The sequence below is a fragment of the Xiphias gladius genome, chromosome 15 (genome assembly GCF_016859285.1).
Source record: "Xiphias gladius isolate SHS-SW01 ecotype Sanya breed wild chromosome 15, ASM1685928v1, whole genome shotgun sequence".
In the NCBI taxonomy this organism is placed as follows: domain Eukaryota; kingdom Metazoa; phylum Chordata; class Actinopteri; order Istiophoriformes; family Xiphiidae; genus Xiphias; species Xiphias gladius.
The window spans coordinates 26,531,902-26,554,757 of NC_053414.1; the positions used below are offsets into that span (position 1 = coordinate 26,531,902).

Genomic DNA, 22,856 nt, shown 5'->3' on the forward strand with positions numbered 1-22,856 from the left:
TCCTTTGTGCTCACATTTAATCTCACTTTACGACGTGTACATACTATATGAGCAGGTTTTTGGAACTAGTTGGGAAGCCGGTCATGGTCCACCAATGCAGCTTACACAAAGTCTGATGTGGAACCTTGAACATTTCAGCGCAAACACAGACACGTAGTCATTTTGTGTCTTTACCTCAAACTTTTGAAATAAAAAATATTTGTACATTCATTGATTGTGGATTTATCGAAAATCTAAAAAAACCTGTATCAGACACAAATGATTTTTCAAAGCGTATGTCATATGACATGTCTGGAGGCGATCTGTAAAGATAAAGATTCTTACTTCTTCCAGATGCAGTCCACAGGGAGGTCAGAGTGCAGTGCGTGGAGCAGTGCCTGTGTGACTGGGGCGCGATGCTGTTATGGGGGGATCAGCCAGAACTGTAACAGCTGCGTAACAGCTGCTCCTCCTGGGGTCCATAGAAAAAAAATTACTACAAAAACTTCATGTGATTATGAAAATCAAAGGTGAGTAACACCGGACACAGTGCATGTACTTACCTTATAAAACAGGCAGTAAAAATTAAATGAAACAAGGTAAAGTAGAGGTTTTTAATATAGTGAGCTCTGCAGCATGTGCACTTCATCAATCAAATATCCATAACTAACCTGTCTGCAAATACAATATCGAACAACACACTTCCCCACCGTACATAAAGTATATTATTATATTCTGTAGATATTCTACTTAAAGGAAATCTGACATCAGGTCAGAATCCTGTTCCAGTGATCATAATGCTGATCTTCAAACCAAACTCTCTTGAGTAATCCTGTGTCTGAATAGTCATCTTAAAGTAACCAACGCTTCTTATAGTGATTCTTCTGTAAACGTGGGAGTAAAAGCGGATGAGGCTCCTAAAGTGTCTCTTTACAGCCACACGCTGTGGCCTCTTGTCTGTTTACTTTCCTGTATTGTTCGAGCCGGGGTTCACTTAGTGCCACGAAGAGCGGGCTTTGGAAGCACCACTGGGAGAGCAGGGGCCACGAAGAGCGGACTGGCAGCTGAACGTTAGTCCGAGCGGTGACGTGGAGCTTTTCCACTCAGGGAGCTCGAGCCGCACACGCCCCCCCCCCCCCCTCCCTTTCGGGCTTCTCCTCCGATCAACATGGGAGTTTCCCGGGGAACAGTTCCGGGCTTCTCTGTGGACCGTATCTGGAAGCAGTGTACCCTGAGCATCCCGTGCGCCCCGCGCGCCCTGGCAGCGCAGCCTCCACTTTGAGCCCGACGCGCTGGAAGTTGTCTGCGCTTCATCAGAGGAGAGCAAACTTACCGCAGGTGAGCGCTGGTGGGCTCATCCGCAGAGGAAGAAGTTAAGTTTTTTTGTTGGACGACAGCAGCCACCCTGGACTCATTTGGATTTCTGGATTTGGTTGGAGGAGAGCGGCTTTAATGTCACCGCGGCTGCACCGTGGGCAGCCCAGCTCTTCTAGTAGTACGCAATAAGATGAACGACCAAAACGATGTCTTTGGTAAATAACCCTTGCCTACAAACAAGCTCTTCATCACATTAGCCACGCTCTCTTCCTCTGTCCTTTGCGCTGCTCAAGATTCCAGCGACAGACGAACGGCCGGAGCAGGTGTGCGGCATCCAGCGGACAACACAGCTGTGAGAGAGGAGGGTCACAGAAGCGCGGCGGAACATCGCGAGGCTACTGGATATTTTCTGCTCACACTGGGCACTTCTTTTCTGCGGGACTATCCGAAAAAGTCGCAAGCTTGTCCAGGGAAGAAGAGAGGAGATGACTGCCAACACTCTCCTCCTGCTCTTCATTGTCTCTCTCACAAGTGAGTTGTTTATTCCTCCTCACATTTCTTAAGTATGAGTGGGGAATGTGATGCAAAAAAATACTGTTTTCTCACTTTTTTTGGTGCGAGCTTTAATCGCTTTCTCTCTGATTAAGACATTAAAACAGATTTTGCCATCATGAAACATTAAGATGTAAATGAGCCTGCCCCCCTCCCCGTCCCCGTCTCTCGCGCTCTCCCTCTCACACACACATACACACACTACACCTCCGGTAGTTAGTAGTGGCCTGCTAAAGTCAGTATGACCGCTGCAATAATCTGCTGGAGAAGTCAAGTTAGTTAGGTCTCAGTGAACTGCAGAGGAAGTCACTGTACTAAAGATGAATGAATGCAGGGTCCTGTGGATCCCCAGGCACAGCTCACATCGACGGTGGCACTGTTTCATGCTGACTTTGAATCAAATCCTGAGCTATGTTCCTGGCTCCAGGCCGACAGGCTGGAGGAACTGCGCTTGTGGGCTTGAAATTGCTGCCTTCTTTGGCATTAAAGGACGTGAATCTTTTAATCATGACACCACTAACTACTGTAGCTTATGTTACTTGCAATGAAAGAATAGGTGGGGCCCACTGTACTGTATGTATCAAAAGGTTTCAGTGTCAGTGATATTCTTCTGTATCCCATGACAGGCAGAAGGTTACATGAAAGAAAATGTGAACCAATCAAAGCATAATCCTGAACATTTACATTGAATTATTCATTTGCCCATTTTATCTCCATATTATGGTTTGAAGAGTCTTTCAAAGCCTCCACATGCCAGAAACATAATTATGGTAGAAAAAAAATTACCTTTATTCCATTAAAATTACATTTAATTTACTAAGTTTATATATATATATATATATATATAAACTTAGTAATTTAGATCATGTTGCCAGGGGAGGCATAGTAACAACCGCCTTACATGAACCGTCTTACCTGCATTTGCATTCTGTGAAATCTGATTCCCACTGATGGTGTTTGATCAAGAATGTGAGTCCCTATGACTAAAAGAGAGAAACAAACTCTGAGGACCACTGTGTCTCCCAAAAAGAGGGGATCTGCTGTGTCCCCGTTGTGTCTGAATAGCGAGCGGCCACAGCGTTCCTCGCAACAATTTTTACCTCCGAGACAGGGTTTTAAAAACTTTAGATACTTGTAAATAAAAGCAGACGGGCTCTTTGAATAATTTACAGATGGCTATTTTATACCTTCTCCATAGAAAGAACCGTCTCCTGTCTTTCAGGGAGGACACTTGAATGTCCGCACCACTGTCCTAAAACAGGAGCTTCCTTTTATCAACCTGACTATGCGTTTCATGGATTGTTGAGTTTTCCATCCTTTACCCGACAAACCGGTTCAGCTTGTAGGCTAGGCTTAAGCTTTAGCTTAAAAAAAAAAATAAAAAATGAAGAGGCGAAATACTAAATCATGGCCATTATTGTTCCTATCTGCGCTGCAAAAACAACCAGACTCTGACAAAGATCAGGTGTGACAGGCAACATAGTCGAGCATTATTCTGCAGCATCCATCAAGACAAAGATACCCTGAAGCCCAAGTCTAAATTATTTACATGATGTAATACACCAAGAAGGCACATAGCAACTCTCTGGTGTTGTGAGTGAGCTGGTGTTTCCCTGAGGGCCTGAAGATTTGACCAGGCCTTGCACTGTGCCGTGATGTTTGGCACCACTCCTCGATGACAGCCCCGTCATTTTGACTGGAACTGTTGTAAAATGTAGAGATTAAAAACACAAGGCTACCAGTAAAATACTAACTGAAAACTACACTGTACTATAATGTAAAAAGGAGTCGACATGGGGCGGCTTTGTTTAACAGCCCACATACCCTGGTCTTACTATAATAAGGGAGCTTTCTCCCACATTTTCAATGCTTTGTCCTGACTGTGGTGTACTGTCAGGAACTACAGGAAGTTACTAAGAAATAGTCGGAGAAAATAAAAGCCCACCACCACCCCTTTAAAACAGTGGATTGTCATTTTCACACTCCAGTTTTTGTGCGATTCAGACAAATGAGATAGAGGATGTTAATTAGTGAGCTTTAGATGTGCTAGTAGGTGGTTTTTTCATATTCAGACAGAGCCAGGCTAGCTGTTTCCCCTCGATTTCTAGTCGTTATGCTAAGCTAAGCGAAACGGAGAGAGTGATATCAGTCTTCTCACCGAACTCTCGACAATAAAACAAATAAGCGTACTGGTTCCAAAATTTTGTACTGTGCCTTTAAAAACTTAATTTCCCAAAGTACATTTCTTTTTCAATAAACCATAATTTTAAAAGTAATTATACCACAATGGACACTTTTACCACATTTTTCCTGCCTTGTTACCCAGTAAATACTCAGAAGTTGAAAAAAAACAACTTACAGTGTGATTTATTTATAAATTCATCTTAAACACAAAGATGTTACCCCCTTATCCACTAACCTCTCGTCTTTTCTTGGTATAAGTAGCCTACTTGCTAAGTCTTTTATTTATACCCTTTATATACTCTTATTAGTAATTTGCAGGCTGTAATGTTAAGCAGTAACACCCATGTTCATAAAACAGGCCATACTGCTACACTGGGGCCACTTACGATGAAACTTAAATGAGATTTAGGTTCCAACTAACAGGTTAACCTTCAGTCTAACCGACATTTTTCTCTTTTTCTCTTCAGGTTCTTACTTGATGGTAATCAAGTATAATCGGAATTTAAATATTCTGCAGACTGAAGAGTTTTCATTTTGTTCTAATGGATTCCCTTCCCTCTCTCTCCCTTTTCAAAAAGCTGAAATAACTGGTGTTCACTGCTACATGAAAACTTGAAGCAGCAGGGTGCTCCTGAAAAAAGAGCATCTATGCTCACTCAACCTTCCCTGCATGTAGTCTTACAAAAACAGGCAATTCATGTGGCACGGGGGGGGGGTGCAGATATTAAACGTTCTCTGTGTTGTTGTCAGTTTGTTTGACAATGTAGACATAATGGCTGTGGAAGCCAAGAGAGTGGGTCAAAAGCATTGTGCCTCTGACTTATTCATACGATCAGTTTTACATAACCAATAATTTAAGGCTGAGGAAACACAAAGCTTCAGGGATCTGCTCCCAGGGATGGATGCATGACTGGATTTTTGTTTGTTCTTTTGCTCTAAAACCCTGCAGTAAAGCGCACACGCACACACACACACACACACAAACACACACACACACGCACACACACGCACGCACACGCACACACACACACGCATCCTTGTTTAACTCTGTTCATGGGGACCCGTCAGTGACATAATGCATTCCCTCGCCACTTACCTCAACCTTAACCGAATGCTCAACCCTAACCCCATGCCTTACTTTTGGCTCTCCACTCAAAAACCATGTAGTCTTCGGACTGCATGGGGAAGGCCAGCGTGACAGTTGCCTAACCCTAACACCAAGTCTTAACCCTCCAGCAGCCATTTAAACTTGAATGGTCCAGCATTTTGGTCCCCACAAAACTGTCTCACCCCACAAGTATAGTGGGCTCCTGGTTTTCGGACCCAACGAATATGGTAAAACAAGCCCCCCCAGCCACACAAACACACACACACACACACACACACACACACACACACACACACACACACACACACACACACACACACACACACACACACACACACACACACACACACACACACACACACACACACACACAAACCTACTCAGAACACATGATTCAGCCTTTATACCCTTTGGTAAATTTACTTCATTTACAGCTAACTTGTTTATTGTTCATCACTCATGATGACACTGGACTGAAAACATACTGTGATAGAGAGAATATCAAGATTGGAACAGCAACACATGCATAGGATGTGGTGACATTTTTGTATTCAGTGTTACACTGAAAGGGAAACACACTCCCCCTTTTACCAGAGTTTGTGGTCTGCTACAACACAAACTCATGGCATTTATTTACTAGTGACATTTATGTTCGGCGGACTGACTGTGTTCTTTTCCAACAGAGTAGTAAAGGTACATGCAGCTGTATTTGTGCGTTTTTAAGCGTACAGTGCGTGTGTCCTAGGGTTTATAGCCCTTTCAAAATATAATGTTTTCCAACTTTCTGTATTTTTCCTGCAGGCAGTAGGGCAGAGAATGCAGAGGAGCGGCTGGTGAACTACCTGTTGGGTCCAGAGCGCTACAATAAACTGATCAGACCAGCTGTCAATAAGAGCCAGCAGGTCACCATCTCCATACAGGTGTCTCTGTCTCAGCTTATCAGCGTAGTAAGTATATTTAAATACACAAACACAAATTTGTACACATGCACAAATACAGGTCAATATGTATAAAAAGCCGTGGGCCCTGGACACCAGTACTCACTGTTAACAAGACTATGTCAAAACTTATTCTATGGCTGGACTGCCCTTCATCCTTTGTTTCTCAGTAGAAACTAAGTCGCTAAGTCCTGCCCCTTGAACTAAGAATGGCCAATCAGAGCATAGCATCGGCCAGCTCCGACCGGGTTCCGACAACCATACGGCAGTGCCCATAGACTCTTCATGCAGTCGTTTCAGATTTTCGTCCTTTTCGGGCTGGTTTTGTGGATTTCAAGTTAGTCACGGTTAAACATTGTGCCAGGGGCACATGTAACAGTGATACCGGAAGTAAGTCAAAGTAAGTCCGATTAGATGGCTGCAAAAACCTGTGTGGAGCTAACATTAGCAGAGTACAGAACAGCAGTCATGAGCTACTGAATGTAAACACATGCTGCTTTTGCTTTTGAATATAAGTGAACCTACCCTGCTTTACAGGAACAGTGTTGCTCCTTAATTTCATAGTCTTCTTTCTCGATTGCCAGGTGATGCGGTGGTTCACTTTTACATCGCGATCTGTAGGCTTATCTTCTGTCTTTACCTTTTTAACGTGTTTTTTACTGCTGAGTCAGTTTGACTTCCTGGATACATCCATCAAACGCATACTGTAGACCCTTCTGTTTGCTTTTTCTTCAGGGAGTGCAGTTGGCGGCATGCTTGCTCCGCCAGCTTGACGGACTAGCAGCGGCCCACAACAAAGGGGCAGGGCTTAGCCGAGGGTCAATTCATTATGAAAGAGCAACGGCCAGTAGTGTAACTTCAGCACATAGTCATGTGGCATTCGGCTGATCAATGGTGAAACTTTATCACTCTGTCAATCACTCAGTCACGGACATTCACGTTTATCGGGGCTGGCCCCGCTGTCTCAGTCCACCAAATAAAAAATATATTCAGCATTTGATGACCATTTGATTTGATGATCACAAAATAAGTTATGATTGATTTGTTTGTTAGAAGATCTAATATTTGTATATGAACTGGATGCAGTTTTAAAATCTCTGCAGCAGGATCACAATGCAAAACCTCTTCCCATATTGAGTTCATCCAGGGACCTTTTTTGTTCTGTTTTGTTTTGATTTGTCACCTGGACCCGACAACTTGGATTCACATCTTTTAAAGCCTCTAGCGATTCTTCTGCAGTCTTCTACTTTTTTAAGTCTTGTAGTATACTGGGTCGTTATTTACATGCAGGTTGCCCATTGCACACTATCCTGTGTAAAAAAATGCATCACAATTCTGTATAAACTCATAACTAACTTATAACAAACTCCTGTGGTAACGTTTTACACTTGCTAATTTCTCACGGTCATGTCATGCCTGGTCGTCATTAACCCTACAAAGACAGTATCACTGGTATACTTCACTGACGGCTCTCTCATTCTCCTGTTAGTTTGCACATGTTAAGGTAGGGTCATTTAGACTTTTATCAAGTGTATTAGATCATAGAGCTTGGTGACATCATGTAAATCCAAGCATCCACTCAACAGATTAAGAAAATCTGTAGCTAAGAGGTGTGATTGCTTTATTTAAATGTTTGTAATTGCCGTGAGGTAGCTTTGTAACTGCTTCACTACAGAAACTTGACCCGATCTCCCTTATAAGACAGCTACATAAATGTTTAAAAGTGCTGAATAAATATTGCATTACTATGTGTTGTAATTAAAACTCTATAATAATGCATCATACTGCGAGAGCACAAAGACATGCAGAGGAACTGGTGACCTACAGATACCCGTAGGTGAGAATGAGTCTGAATCTGTTTGTCTGTCTCTTTGAGTTAGCCCTGTGATAGACAGGCGACCTGTCCAGGGTGTACACCGCCTCTCGCCCGAATGCATGGTGGGATACACTGCCGCTTCCCCTGAATCTCAGGGCTAAGTAATTTAGAGATTGGATGGATAGATCATTTTAGGACATTTGTTTTGTTTTTTTTAAATCTCTGCATTATCCATGTTTTCGGAATATTGACCGAAGCCTGTTATTCAGCGTGTGCCATGAACACTTTGAACTAACACACTTTAATTCACTACAGCTGAGATTTTCCAAGGCTGTGGCATACCAGCGTGCCTAACAACAATGCATTACAAATTACTAATTGTGCATCACTGCCTGACACTGGTGCACACAGTGCTTGACTGACATCCTACCCACTCCTCTGCTGGCACAAGACAGTTTAACTCAGATGCCTTGTGAGGTATTGAATTGGATATACTTAAAATCTGAAATAACTCAAAAAACTGCAGCTTATAACTTTAAAACTTATACTTAACTTTATAACTTATAACTCAAAAATTGTTCAAACCAACAGCAGTAGGCAACATTATGATGATACAACAATTTATAATGTTAAGTAAAATATTGTGGAAATAATGCACAATGTACGACAAGCTGACTGATGTTTTCTTGCAGAATGAGAGAGAGCAGATAATGACGACCAACTTATGGCTGTTTCAGGTAGAGTACAATCTTTGTCACTGCTGAGTGCACATACGGTGTTCAGTATACAGTCGGTGCAGTATGTGGGCGCGTTGGTCCGTAATGGAGTTTATGAACCCCCTCTCCGCAGGAATGGAATGACTACAGGCTGAGATGGGACCCAGACAAGTATGAAGGCATCAAGAAACTACGAATACCATCCAAACACATCTGGCTTCCTGATATAGTGCTGTACAACAAGTAAGTACATGTAGGTCATCCCACAAAGAGAAGACCAGTTTGTCAGTATTTGATTTAGGTGATCTGGTTCTATTATGCTGTTTTATAGTCAGTGTAATGAAAAAGTAGAACTACTGTACATTTACACTCTGTGTGTATGTGTGTGTCAGGTGACCTTGTATTAATGGACTACAGTATATCATTCGACAGCATTAAGAGGTTTTCCAACATTATCATCCAGGCTTTACAAGAAGAAAATCCTCAGCTAAAATAAGCACGTTTCTCTATGAGGATTTTGTAACTAAAATGTTCTTCATTATCTGATTGCTGAGGTGAAGGGGATTAGTGAATAATCTGTCTTCATTATCACTTCAGCCAATCATGAGTGAGTGCTTGGGTTAGTCTGATTATTATCACTGCAATAAAGGGGAGAAAGAGTCCTCAGAGCTAGTGGTTAGCTGACTTCAGATATATCTCATTCAAATGAATAGTTTAAAAAAAAGCAAATAAATGTATATATTATATACACCATAATATATATTATGTTATAGTTCATTTGGCCTTGATTTATATGCCTTCCTCTATGTCTGACTCAATATTCTCTTTAATCTTATGTCATCTCCAAACTTGTCATAGTGCTGATGGTGTCTACGAGGTTTCCTTCTATTGCAACGCCGTAGTCTCCAACACCGGGGACATTTTTTGGCTCCCCCCGGCAATCTACAAGTCGGCCTGTGCCATCGAGGTGCAGAACTTCCCCTTCGACCAGCAGAACTGCACTCTCAAGTTCCGCTCCTGGACCTACGACCATACAGAGGTGGACCTGATCCTCACCAGCGACTTTGCCAGTCGCGATGACTTCACGCCTAGCGGAGAGTGGGACATCGTGTCACTCCCGGCACGCAAAAACGAGGACCCCAACGACATCACCTACCTGGATATCACCTACGATTTTGTGATCAAGAGGAAGCCGCTCTTTTATACCATTAATCTCATCATCCCTTGTGTGCTGATCACGTCGCTGGCTATCCTGGTTTTCTACCTGCCGTCAGACTGTGGGGAGAAGATGACGCTGTGTATCTCAGTGCTGCTGGCCCTCACTGTGTTCCTGCTGTTGATATCAAAGATAGTGCCACCCACCTCCCTAGCAGTGCCACTCATTGGTCAGTCATATTTATGTTTGTCTGTGTGCACCTGTGTGTAGAGTGGAGAAAATATAGAGATGCAAAACTTTTGGAATAACCTACAGATTATTAATGCTTTTTTAGAAATCAAATTAATGGGAAAACCTGAACCCGAAAACCAAAAATATATTGAGGTCTTTTGCTTAGTCCTGATAAAACTTTTAGTGAACACAGTGTCACTCAACAAATAACACACAAATAACATTTTGACTTTATCAAAGACAGTCTCCTGATCTGCTCCCATTTTGCTTTTTGCTGTTGAGGCTGTTTGCTGTCAAAGCAAACTCAAACCTTCCTCCGTATTTACCTGTTGTCTTAATAATGTACATTTTTACAGCAATACAACACAGTCATATCAAACTCACCAATCTATTGCTCTGCATTTCTCTTTTTGACTTAAATAATGTTTTTCATTTCCAATGGAATCCAAACAGTTCTACTTTTGTGTTCTCTTCATTCGTCGTTGAGCTACTGCCGATGAAACTTCCTGCACACGTTTCACCTTAGGAACCTCAAAAGGCATAATCCCTTCCTTTCCAGGCAGGCTTTTAATGTGAAACATTTGCAGGAAGTGCTGAGTATTATTGGCAGCAACTTAACAGTGATCAAGAGAACAGCAAAGCAGAAATTAGAGTAATTGCTCAGCAAATGAAAACAACCTTTCTTTTAAAAACTGGAACCTCAGACCAGCAATTAGAGAGTATGATATGATTCTGTTGTTTCACTGATGAAATTAGTGCTGTGGAAATATATCCTAAAAAGTAGGTTTACAGGGCTTTTATTTTAGGGTCAGCTATTATTTTAATACTGAATAAAAAATGACTGAAAACTGAGAGCAGTGTGATTAAAGGCAGAAGAAATGTTTATTAGTTCATCTCATCTTTTCTTTCTCTATCTGTCACTCTCTCGTAGGTAAATACTTGATGTTCACCATGGTGCTGGTCACTTTCTCTATTGTAAGCACGGTCTGCGTTCTCAACATGCACCACCGCTCCCCATCCACCCACCACATGCCCGACTGGGTCAAACGCCTCTTCTTAGTCCGACTGCCCACCTTCCTCCTCATGAGGCGTCCAGGCTCTTCCAGTGTCCGCGATAAACTCCGCCGGAAGTACGCCAACCGGAGCACCGTCGGGAAAAACATTTCCCAGAGCTGCACAGAGAAGAAGCAGTACTCCAACATCAGGCTCGGTGGGATCCGAACAGACGCCGACTCCTTCTATGTGAATGAGGACTTGGCCCACAAGTTTTGCTGGAAGGTGGGCAACATCCCGGACGGGGGTGGTGGATTTTCAGACCTCCGGAGGCCTTTTGCTCCTCAGTGGGATGCAGACCTGGAGGAAGCAGTGGATGGAGTGAGGTACATTGCTGAACATATGAAGACAGAAGACGATGATGAAGGGGTGAGGAGATAAAGACCGGTGTAAAAAACAAAAACAAATGTGTGATGAGCAGGGAAAGATAGTATCAAAGAATAAAGAAACAGGAATGAAAGAATATATTATTGAATCGAATGACACGCAAAAGCAGATTATGGTGGTGGATGATGACACAGATGGAAAAAGGAGGAATGAGAAGATTTGTACAAGAAATGAAGAGGTTATCAGGGCAAGATGAGACAAGGAACATGTCATGTCTTAAATCATTCAGTATTTGCTTTTGTCTCCCTGTGACATTATTCCAGCCTGTCAATCATCTCCCTTTTCCTGAAAACATCAGCTATCCCCAGAAACGCCTGCACACACTTACACACACATACACACAACCTGACTGAACACAGCAGTAACCCTAAACCCCAGATGTGTGGCCCAGGGCTTCTAAACTTCCACAAAAGTCCCACACTTAACAAATATTACAAACAAGTTTTGCAGCTTTAATTGCTCATGGCAGGTTTTTCATCAAGCTGCCTCTCTTCCTCTCAGCATCAACCGGTTGCAGGGCAGTTAAAAATATAACCTGATACGCATTCGGTGTCCTAGAAGCTTCATAGCCACAGCAGCAGTTAATAAAACACTTGTTTTTACATACAGAACTTTAGAAACCCTCACCAAATGCACACTCTTTTAGGCAGAAGAGGTAAAACATGGTGTTTTCCTGACAATCTGCTCCAACACACACATACTTTATGGTCATAATTTGATCTTTCTCAACAACCTGTAATAATTAAACTTGTTGGTTTGGTTCCAGATCATAGAAGACTGGAAGTACGTGGCCATGGTGATAGATCGTCTGTTCCTGTGGATCTTCATCCTGGTGTGTGTAGTGGGAACACTGGGGCTATTCATGCAGCCGCTGTTCCAAAGCTATAACACACCTACGGCTGATGACACTGAGTGAGTAACACACTAGAGCACACAGTTACATACATCACAACACACTAAATAGCTTGATGAAGATTCTTATTTCAATGTCTAAGACTTAGATAAAGGAAATGCTTGACTGTTGTAGATGTTGCAAATGAATTAACCCCATGCACACTTTACAACATTTTGTATGGCACCACCAGTGGAATTGCCAGTTTTTCCTAGTCTGTTGTTCTCTCTTTTTGTCTCCCAAGTGTGACAAAGTCATGGTCTTTGTTTAGCCATGGTCAGTATGGAGAACTGCCTCTGAATTTAAAGTGGCCCTAACATTTGTAGGAACCAGGGATTTGTTTTGAATTCTGTCCAGACTGTAGCAAGCACCTGCCACCTTAAAATCTTACAATGGTTGGTTTTAATTTTGAAGCGGGAGTTAAACTGCATCAAGCAGAGGGGTTGAGGAAATGGTGTGTTTTCTTCCTGTAGAAATGTTGCCTGATCTCCTTTTCTCTTGCTAAAATAACATGTTACAAATCAAAGCCATTCATAAGAACAGGAGTCAGTAAGAACCGACCAAGTCTAAACTACAGCCAACCCTATAGTAGTCAATTCTGCTTATGCTAATTACTTAAACATTTCTCTTCATTTTAGACAAAACCAACTGCTGAAAGGTAAAACTTAATATTACTGGACCTACCTACTCTAAAACCTGGTGTTTAGGTCAATTCATTTTAATGCAAAAGGAATGTATTTATATGGAAATGTCACAGTGTAGACACATTGTGTTTTTTCTTTCCATAGGTATGGAGACTTCTAGGATTTCTGTGGCATGAAAACGGAAACAGTTGAACAAGCATCTCTCATAGGAACTTTAACTGAGAACCTACACCAGGTCTGGCTCTGATCTGACTTTGCTCGCTGGACATAACCAGCCTAATCAATGCAGCCGGCCGCAGTAGTTGTGTTTGCAGCAGTGGACCTCAAACAAAGACATTCATATCGGAACACTTTTTTTTTTTTTTTTTTAACTGCATGGCTTCTTTTTTTGCTGGACTATGTCTCCATTCAAGCTCCACCATCATCACAGGCCAGACAATCTTGATATACTTTTTAAGCCATTAACTTCTATCGAGATGACATTAACATCAAGCAAAGATTAGGCCTGTGCAGAGTTTTTGTCACAACATACAAGTTAAAGAGTATTTCCCCCCGGCGTTAATCTTTCACAGTGTACAGAACAAACCACAAACCACAAGACTGGTGAAAGATACTTCTAATTTCTTATCCTGGAAGACCATGAGGCCTGCTCTCCTCTGCAGTACTGTTGATGTGAAAAATGAAACTTTAGAGGACATTATACCAAATGATCACGTGGGTAAAGTACAATGGACCATATTTTCTCTTTCTCTACACTTCTCAAACCAAGCTTTATTGTAAAAAAGTGAGGATATTTTGTCCTATCCACTTTTTCTCTTCATAAAAATATTAATGCACCATCTCTCGCTCTCTCTGTCGTTCTCTTGTTCTGCTTCAGAGCTTTGTGCCTCATCTCCACCATCCATCAGTGCAGTGTTGTAACCGTTAATGCATTATCTTATTTTGAAGACTGTGTGTTCTTCTCTTGCTTTCCCTCTCTGTCTTTCTCTCACTTGCACTTATTTTCTCTCGTTTTTGTGCCATCAAATCACAAGGCCTGAAAACGTGTGCTAAAATGAAAAAGGACAAAAAGGACGTAAAGATGGAAAGAAGTCTTGAAAAGATGGATGAAAATTAAAACAAATTTTCATCCATCAACAGACTGACTCCTTAGTAGCATATATATATATATACACACACACACACACACACTTTTTTTCCATCACTATTTGAAAGGAAAAGATGAATTCCGCCTCCATGTATGCCTCTCCGCTCATTTTAGCCCTCACTTTTACAGTTGCCTTAAACCGTTGCTGAAGATTAAGTAAGACAAACATGAACTGTAGCAGCAAAAGGCTACATATTAACAATGAATTTTCCACTGACTGTACCCTGATACAATGTGTTGAATAAAAAGCTGGGAATTTTATGTTTGGCCATTGCTTTTCCCTCAATCATTTGTTCAGACTGGTTTTCTTTGTCTTTTCTCGGATAGTCGCTTCTCACAGAACATATTTTGACATGTCACAGTTGGAAAAGCACAGGTGTAAATAATAAAATTAACGATTGAATGCCATTTATACGCTTCGGCTTCTGGGTCCCGTTGTTGTCAGTGTTGACTGGGACAGTTGAATAGAACGGAGGTATCATTAAAAATCAGGCCTACGCCGTTAATTCGGGGGGCGGCGTGTCCGATCATTTCCGTTCCCATTGCCGTGTGGAGGTTAGTTTCCTTTGTTAATTCTATTTGTGGCACTTTTTGTATGAACAACTGAGTGCAACACTATGACTGGCTGAAAATGTACGCTCTCATCTGCATATTTAAATTATATTGGGTCTTCTGTTTAGGCCATTCAGATCAGCTATAAACACTTTTGCCTTCTGACGTGGTCGGACAACACATTGTATGAAGTAGTTCTTTTCTCAGATGACCCAGTCCAAATTCACAAACCTGAACCCCCCCCCCCATACGTTTTCCCAAAGGGATGTACCACCACAAGCTGTGAAAATGTATTTGAACGTCATTTTACAAACTCTCTCCCATTCCTGAGGGTGAGTTTGTATAGGATGTGATTCAGCCGTCTGTCCAGACTTACTCAGCGGGAGTACTGCGCTTGATGGTTAATACAGTTGAATCACTCTCACACTAAGAGAGAGGAGGGAGAAACTGTTAGTGGAAGAGAAAATAGTTTTGTTGCTTTCGGGGATGGAATAGCTGACATTCTGCAAACACTAAGCTGAGTCCTGACAGTGTGGGATCAAAGAAGGTGTTCAGTATGTGGAACGGGGGCAGACAGAGTCAGTTGAAAGTGGTATAAGTATTTTTATACTTTTCAAAGTAATGACACTAATGTGTCACTGGTGACATGACGTTTAATGTGGATGACCTCAAATACATTTTGAACTTGATTTTTTCATGTTTTGATCAAACAGCTCAGAAGACGACATTCAGGCAGTCGTGTGTGTTTTGCGTGTGCGAGTGGTCTTGTGAATGTGTGTATGTGTAAGGGCTGCTCTGCCTGAGAAATACATATCCAGATAACAAGCCTTTGTCATGTGTAAAATTTGATTACTGTTCATCAGTGGCATTGCTGAGATAAAATTAACTACAGTGACAATTTATGGAGACAATTTCTTTTTATGAGTGTACACACACTGACACACACACACACACACACACACACACACACACACACACACATGCGCACATACACAGTTACGTTTACTTGAGCTAAAACCCTATTTAAGCCTTAGCTCTGGTCAGTGGATCTATGTGAAGTGGAAAAAGGTTGAATCCATATGCACGGTCCCATCTTGTTAATGAGCATTCTGGTTGTTGTGTGTCCATGTGTGTGTATGAAACAGCCTCCTTCCTCAGAGGAAGTGTGTTCAACAGCACTAATGCACTTGTGTTCCACTGAGGGGTGAGCGTGTGTGTCTGTGTGTGTTTTTGTGAGTGCATGTGCCCCAATTTGTGAACTCCATCTGCCAACAAAAAGGTAAAATCAGGTGAAAAAAGCATCACCTTCTAACTGTCAGCAGCCTGGGAAGACAGAGCACACTGTTACTTTTTATGTACTATTGCATGAACGAACACGCACTTATAATAGACTGTGATAAGATTTAAGTGGCCCAAATCCTTTATCTCAGCAAAAGTGAAGTACTGATTCCTGAAGTCAGCACATCAGCAAAAACAGATTGGTAGCTATCGACAAAACGCATATTTACTGACCCCCCCCCCCCCAAGGTTTGTGTTTCTCCGTGTGCGTATGATATTTACCGCATATTCCATTCTATCAATATGAGGTTGACTGGAGCATAAAGATGACAGATGTGCTTTTGGTGTGTCTGGGGGAAAGGCAGAAGAGGACAGAGCAGGCAGCTGTCACACTGAAGTATTAGGATGTGTAATGTAGTATGTTAAACTATGTATTTTACAAGAAAAAACGTGTTAAATCAATTCATATAAGAGGAATCCTGTTGCTTGTTGCTCGACTGTAATTCTTTGTTGCTGTAATGCTGAGAACGCAAGGTATTTATGATTGCCTTTAAATCTCATTCATAAACAAATCAATGCAAGGCTTGCAAATGCATTCCTTATACGATGCAAATTACTTATAATGTATTGTATATATTTATTATATATTTGTAAAATACTGTGGAACGATGGGGTACTGTTACCCCAGGATGTACTTCTGCAGTTGCCAGAGGCTATGTAGAAATATTGCGGAGCAGCTCACTTAATTTGAAAAAAAAATAAATAAATTACGATTTGATCACAACAAACATATCCATATACTGAGTTAACTGTAACACCTAGGTGTCGGGACTGAGGGTATAAGAAAACTTAAATGAGCGGAGAAGTCTAAACTGTTCGCTAAATGTAATGGATAAACAGTTCAAATAGTTACCTAAGGATAAATGGATGAAGGAGTCAGTGAAATGTAATGTAGAAATGGTTGATATAGTTGTAGCAAATGGACAAAATATGTGTGTGTATGAGAAAGTGATGGCTGAAAGTGATGTGATGGCTATAGGCAAGAAATAAACAATTCAAATTGTAAGAATTGAAATAGTTGTTTAAGAGTAATAAACTGTTGAGATCAATAGCTAAATGAAACAGTTCAAGCCTGCTCATGGTGGGAACTGTTGGGTTCTTCTCTATAATATTATAAGGTCTTTAGATTTGCTAAATATGTAATTTTAATGCTTGTTAATCATGTATTATTGTGTTTCAATATTTATGTGATTTTATTGTGCGTAGGTGTTAGTAAAACTTAACCACAACAGTAAGATAAGTTGAGTCACTGCCTTCACTTCTTTACCTACTGTGACTGAAGCAGCACATTTTTCCAGGTCAGTGCTCTTTAACTGATCCGATTCCATCTCTGCTGGCAGAGCAGGCCTCAGCTGACCCACAGCAGCGATAATTTAAGTGAACCCAGCTTTTTCAAATCCGCAGTCTGTGTCCAACGCACACATGTACACACTAAGCCTGCTGTCCATTTGTGAAGGCGCAGTAACTGTGGTGACTGAAGTAACGGCCATAGCTCCCAGTGAGTGTCCAGCACGCTGTCATGAAATTTCTCAAAGTTTTCCCGAAGTCTGAACATGCAAATAATTAGTTCTGTGAGAACTAAAGCCTCCGGTATAAATCAAATATTACCTGAAGGGGTCTTGGCCAGGAATAAGAAGTCTCATATGGAAATTGCTTTGTGAAAAAAAAATCAGGGTGGTGGATGGATACAGACCCAAACTCTGGTCATTCAGACCTCGACCGTATTATTTCCGTTTCCTTAAACGAATGGCTTAAGGAGAAAGCCTTTTAGCGTTCTCGCCAAGAGTACGAGGACAAGTTCGATAGCCTCGATAGTCTGTGTGTTAAATGTGAAGCTATGGCCAGGAGAGAGTTAGCTCAGCTTAGCGTAAAGACTGGAAGCAGGAGGAGTCAGCTAGCCTCGCTCTGTTCAAAGGGACACAACCTGCGGTGAAACCACAGCTCGATGTTCCAAAGCACACGACAACGAGCAGATTTACATTCTTGTGCCCTGCAATGCTTGCCAGGTCTGCCTCACTGTGGAAAGTCTGGCTCCCTGCTTTGCTGAAGTTTCCTAAGGTTGCTCTCTAAAATAAGCAGGGTCTGCAGGCACCCCAGCAGACGTCCTCTGTGCTGCTCCGTCTACACGCACTGGAGCCTGAGGGCGGAAACATTACTGCTGCTTCACACACACCCCACCAAACCTGGACAAGTGCCAAACTCTATCTCTGTGGCCCATTCCTTCGTTTGCTCTCTCTCCTCCCTTTATTTACTCCATTGCTCTCCTTCCCTTCCTCCATATCCTTCCATTATTCCCTTCTCTCTCCATTTCTGCGCTTAGACCCTCCCTCCCCCCCAACACCCTTTTGTAAACTGCTTGTGGAGAAATGGGAGCTAAAAATACACCAGTGATAAACCCAATAATCTGTCCTTTTAAACACTACGTGCCCAGATAGCTTAGAACATGGGACAGGCTGTGTGCTAGATACCGGTGTTTGAGCGCCAACACCTGTATGTGTTGCGCCATTCAGTGAACTCATTTCACAGCTTCTACTGACTGGAAACTGGGACTGAAAAGTATTTTATATTCTTTGGTCCAGAGTGAAAATTAGCTGAGAGAGAAGCAGCCAAGATAAAGTTCTGCCAGTGCAGCAAAAGGCCTCTCCCAGATGACCCTGCACTATTATACTTTCTGAGTTTCCACTGTGTCTTTGTAGCTCCTCCAGATATCGCCTGCTAAGCATGATGGCTTAAGTCAGCTTGTCCCACTGGATAACCCACTTTCAGCAGCACACAATATTTGATTGCTCTGTGCGTCAGCAGGTTTGTGTGTGTGCGTGTGTCCGGCCTATTGGCTGGAGATGACCAAAAAGGACACCAGCACAGAAACACTGGGCATAGAAATAAATTCAAAATGAAAAACCAACGCCCAGCTTTCCTGTCCTATGAACAAATGTCAGAGCAAACTCGGGATGTTTACAAGACTTATCTGTTCAGATTTTTCGCCGTCTGCACAGCAGTGAGACACTGTTTTTGGCAGATAAGTTTTAATTTTGGCTTTGGAGTTAATTTAGGATACCCAGCTCCATGGAAAAACATCCCCGGTGTTGACAGTACATTTGGGCTCTAATTATACTCCCTTTCCCTCCTGCCGCCGCAGCGATGAATAAAAGATATCCAGCTCTGCCAACAGTAATGAGTGTGATGCTCTTAGACAGCACTTATGATGTACTAACAGGGGTTTTGATCATGTTTAAGGATCCCTCTTGCCTGTGGCTCGAGTACGTATGAGTGTCAGATACTCCTTCCCTCGCTATCACAAGCTGTAACAGTCAAAGTGTTGCCTGGTGAGCTGCCACGTTTATTTCACATTTATACCCATCAGTTTACGATCCCTGACTTGCGATCCCTTCACACAGAGACCTGTGGAACTCAGTGATTTGCCTGAGTGTGTGTGTTTGTGAAGACTATCATAAGCCACATACGGGGACAGTTGTTGGAATATAGACTAGTGAGCTTGGGGGTTTATGTATAATTTGGGAGCAAAACAACTGGTGTCCCTAATTTAATATATTGCAATTCCACTCAGCACGAGTTTACCCATTTTGGGGCTACATGTACCCGACCGCATTGCATTTTTACTGTCCCAGGGGAAATTAGTTTTGCAAAACCAGCACAAAACCACGGAGGCACGAATGCGCGTGTTTCCTTTAGTGTGTGTGTGTTCACTCTTGGCTCCAGTGTAAAATATGATACCTGCTGCTGAAAGCAAATCATCCTTATGTAGGTCCACCGCACACACATTTGTGAATAAAGCCGCAAAACAGTACACTCGCATCATAGAGCAATAGACCTATAGGTCTGTGTGGGCAGAGTCAATCAAGTTATTGCTTTCCCTAATCAGACAAATGAACCGATGTGTCTGTGTAGGTGTGTGTATCGGTCTGTACCTCCACCTGTGTTTATCTGTATGTGTGTGCATTAAGTTGATAATCCTTCGTTCAAGAACAAGATGGCTTCTGCTGGCACACCATATGCCGTTTTATAAAGACACAACCGGATATGTTGATAAATAGCAATATATAAATAGTACTTCAATGCTTTAGATAATTTGAAGTTCAGCGTGTCTTGCTCACGTACACTTCAACAGCAGAGGTGGACTGGAGGAGCCAGGAATCCACCCACTACCTCTGCAGTTAATGAGTGAACTACAGGCACCCGGTTCCATTTTAGTTGACTGGAAAAGTGAATTTAGGCATCCTTTTTTATTTACACTAAAACAGGAGGGGAGATCCTGGGAAGAGTGACTTGTTTAAAATCGCTCTTGTCTTACGAAATCTTCTTGGGGGCAAGTATCTTTGTCATTTGTTTGCTATTACATTGAAGAGAAGTTCTGCTCTATTTCACAGTCGTTCACCTGAAACATTCGCATCTAGGACTGCAACCATGATCTTCTCCTCACCGGTCAGTTCTAGTGGAGCACTTTGCCGTACGATAATTTAAATGAGGACATTTGAAACAAACTTCTAAGCAATTTTCTCTGAAATATTATTTCCTACACTCTGCTGACCTTAACCAGATTTAAGTCCGCAGAATACAGAAAGAAAGACCGCATCTGGACTACAGGCCTGGGGTGCACCAGTTATTCATAAAGCCTTCGCTACGTTTGGGTGTGAATTCCTTTTTTGTTCAAGCTCTAATCCTTAAGACTTTCAAATGCATGCACTGTTTCCTGTGAATCACTCTAGCTTAGGTAGGCAACCTGAACTTAGCATGGGAATCTCTACCACTACCACTATCAATAAAAACTACATAGAGACATAATTACTGAATATAAACACATTGAATAGCTATTGCAGAAAAAAAAATGATGCCCATAAAAAGTACATAAAATGGGGTTTGATTTTACGAGAATCTTAAGGATTACAGCTGTAAGCCTTGCAATAAATCCTACCTCTTTGAGAGTTATGATATTCGGTTTGCCGAGACTGTGTCAGAAAAGTCTTGATTCAACTCCCTCATCATTTTGGAGGCCTTACGTTGCAATGCAATCTGATAGACAAGTTGCTGGACTACATCTCTTTTGCATTCGACTGCACTGGACGAACTATAGCAAGGCTTACCCACCGAGGTGGCAGATTAGTGCACAGAGGCCACAGGATCAAGCCGCTGCTGATGGGGACATAACACAAAAGGATGTGATGATTTTAAACAACAAGAGCCTGCTTTTGTAAGTTTTGATGGCATCACAATCATATGATACATGCATTAAGCCTGCCCTGCTTTTTGTCTTCAGAGTCAAAGAAAACCTTTTGGGGACACAGCTAGTAGCTCACGTGGCTCTTTGCAGTAAAAGTAGAAGAGTATTGGGACAGTCAAAACTGTATTCAATTTTCTGCTTATAACATTATTTGATATATCTCACTGTCGTTATGCATTGCATCAGGGTGCAGCCACTTTCAGGATGGACTATTGTCTGGTGATTCTGATTGATGTGATTTCCTGGTTGCAGCTGCACCGAACCTCTGAAAATCACTCATTCTGCTCCGTCCATATTGCAACCCTGACCTCTTTAATCTACCAGACTCTACTGCTATTTCTTCTCTCACCATATAAGGAAGACATGAAATCCACCTCCCTGCCTCCTGGAAGCTTCCAGAAGCCTCTGGTCACCTCCGCTCCATTAAACGCACCTCAGTGAGACAATCATGCCAGGGAGAATGAAAAAGGGCCATCCAGATTTTATTACTCGGGGGTTGAAAATAAAAGCACTTCTCTCGGGGTCAGGGGATGTGGTGCAGATATATGGATGTGAATAATTCAGGATGGTCTAAAAGTTCTAGCGGGGGAGATAGATATTTTTATGCGTTGTGTTTCACTTAAGGCAGAAAGATGGCACCAGTGTACGTCGTATGAATGGGAGCGGGTGCACGGGGGTAAAGCACGCTCAAGGTGAAAGCACAGGAAGAGGAACTGAAGGAAGAGAAGGCAGAGAAAAGGGGGGCAGAAAGGGACTGATAAAGAAAGTTGGTGTATTGTTGGGATGAGGACTGAAAGGACAGCAAGTGAAAATGGAGGGATGATGCTGTGGAGAGAAAAGAAGATGACACTAATGGCTTTTGGACTCGATGCATCCAGCTTTTACAACATATATGAATTAAACATTGCCCAGGGCAGAGCAGCAGGACAGGCTATGATGCATCACACTAAACAGTCCTGGCAGAAACACTGATTCTCACCTAGTTCCTCCTCTGAACCGCTTCACTAATAAGGCTGGCGAAGACAAGCGTGTCATGACGCCACACTGAGCTCAGCACGTCAGATGGCAACACCGGCAACAGCAAAAACACATTATCCCCGTTGTGCTTATTCTGGTTTTCCTCATCTGTCATTTTTATGCAGCGCTTGTCTGCATGGATTAGACTCGGTAAACCCCTTCCGACGGCTAAAAATGGAAGAGAAGAAGGAATGCGCAATGTTTTGATGGCTTTACTTGTGTTGAAATGAGGGGGGTTCTGTTTGTTGTGACAACTCTCAGACATTGTTGTGAAGGTTGATTGTGTTTATCCTGGGTGAGATGGCCTGAGGGTGAAGGGGAGGTCCTGACATAAAGTGTGTGTGTACAAGCACCAGTGTACACACACCTATGATGCCCTTATTTATAGCCCGGATGCCACATCTGGCTCTGAGTTTCACCTGCGGCAGAACACCACCAGTTTAGCTGTTTCATTTAAATAGTGCAACATTTTATACACAGGTCATCACTGTTGGTTTGGGGACTGTTTCCTCCAGTCTCATCTTGCAGTGTTTTCATTGTCTTGGTAATTGACTTAAAAGACAATATTAAATTAAACTAAATGAAATATG

General features: G+C 42.2%; 1 protein-coding gene across 4 annotated transcripts; it reads left to right on the forward strand.

The window, feature by feature from the left end:
* The first annotated feature begins 471 nt into the window (after positions 1-471).
* chrnb5a (cholinergic receptor, nicotinic, beta 5a) lies at positions 472-14,366 on the forward strand. Of its 4 annotated transcripts, none has more exons than XM_040146974.1 (8): positions 472-509; positions 5,942-6,087; positions 8,587-8,631; positions 8,744-8,853; positions 9,469-9,995; positions 10,929-11,419; positions 12,204-12,349; positions 13,118-14,366. In XM_040146974.1, exons 1-8 carry the CDS (start codon positions 497-499, stop codon positions 13,131-13,133), a joined length of 1,494 nt encoding a protein of 497 aa, XP_040002908.1. In that variant the 5' UTR covers positions 472-496; the 3' UTR covers positions 13,134-14,366. The 4 variants fall into 4 exon arrangements, with proteins under 4 accessions (XP_040002908.1, XP_040002907.1, XP_040002909.1 ...); XM_040146973.1 differs by lacking the exon at positions 472-509 and adding an exon at positions 1,748-1,827; XM_040146975.1 differs by lacking the exons at positions 472-509; positions 5,942-6,087 and adding an exon at positions 6,311-6,478.
* The last annotated feature ends 8,490 nt before the right edge of the window (positions 14,367-22,856 follow it).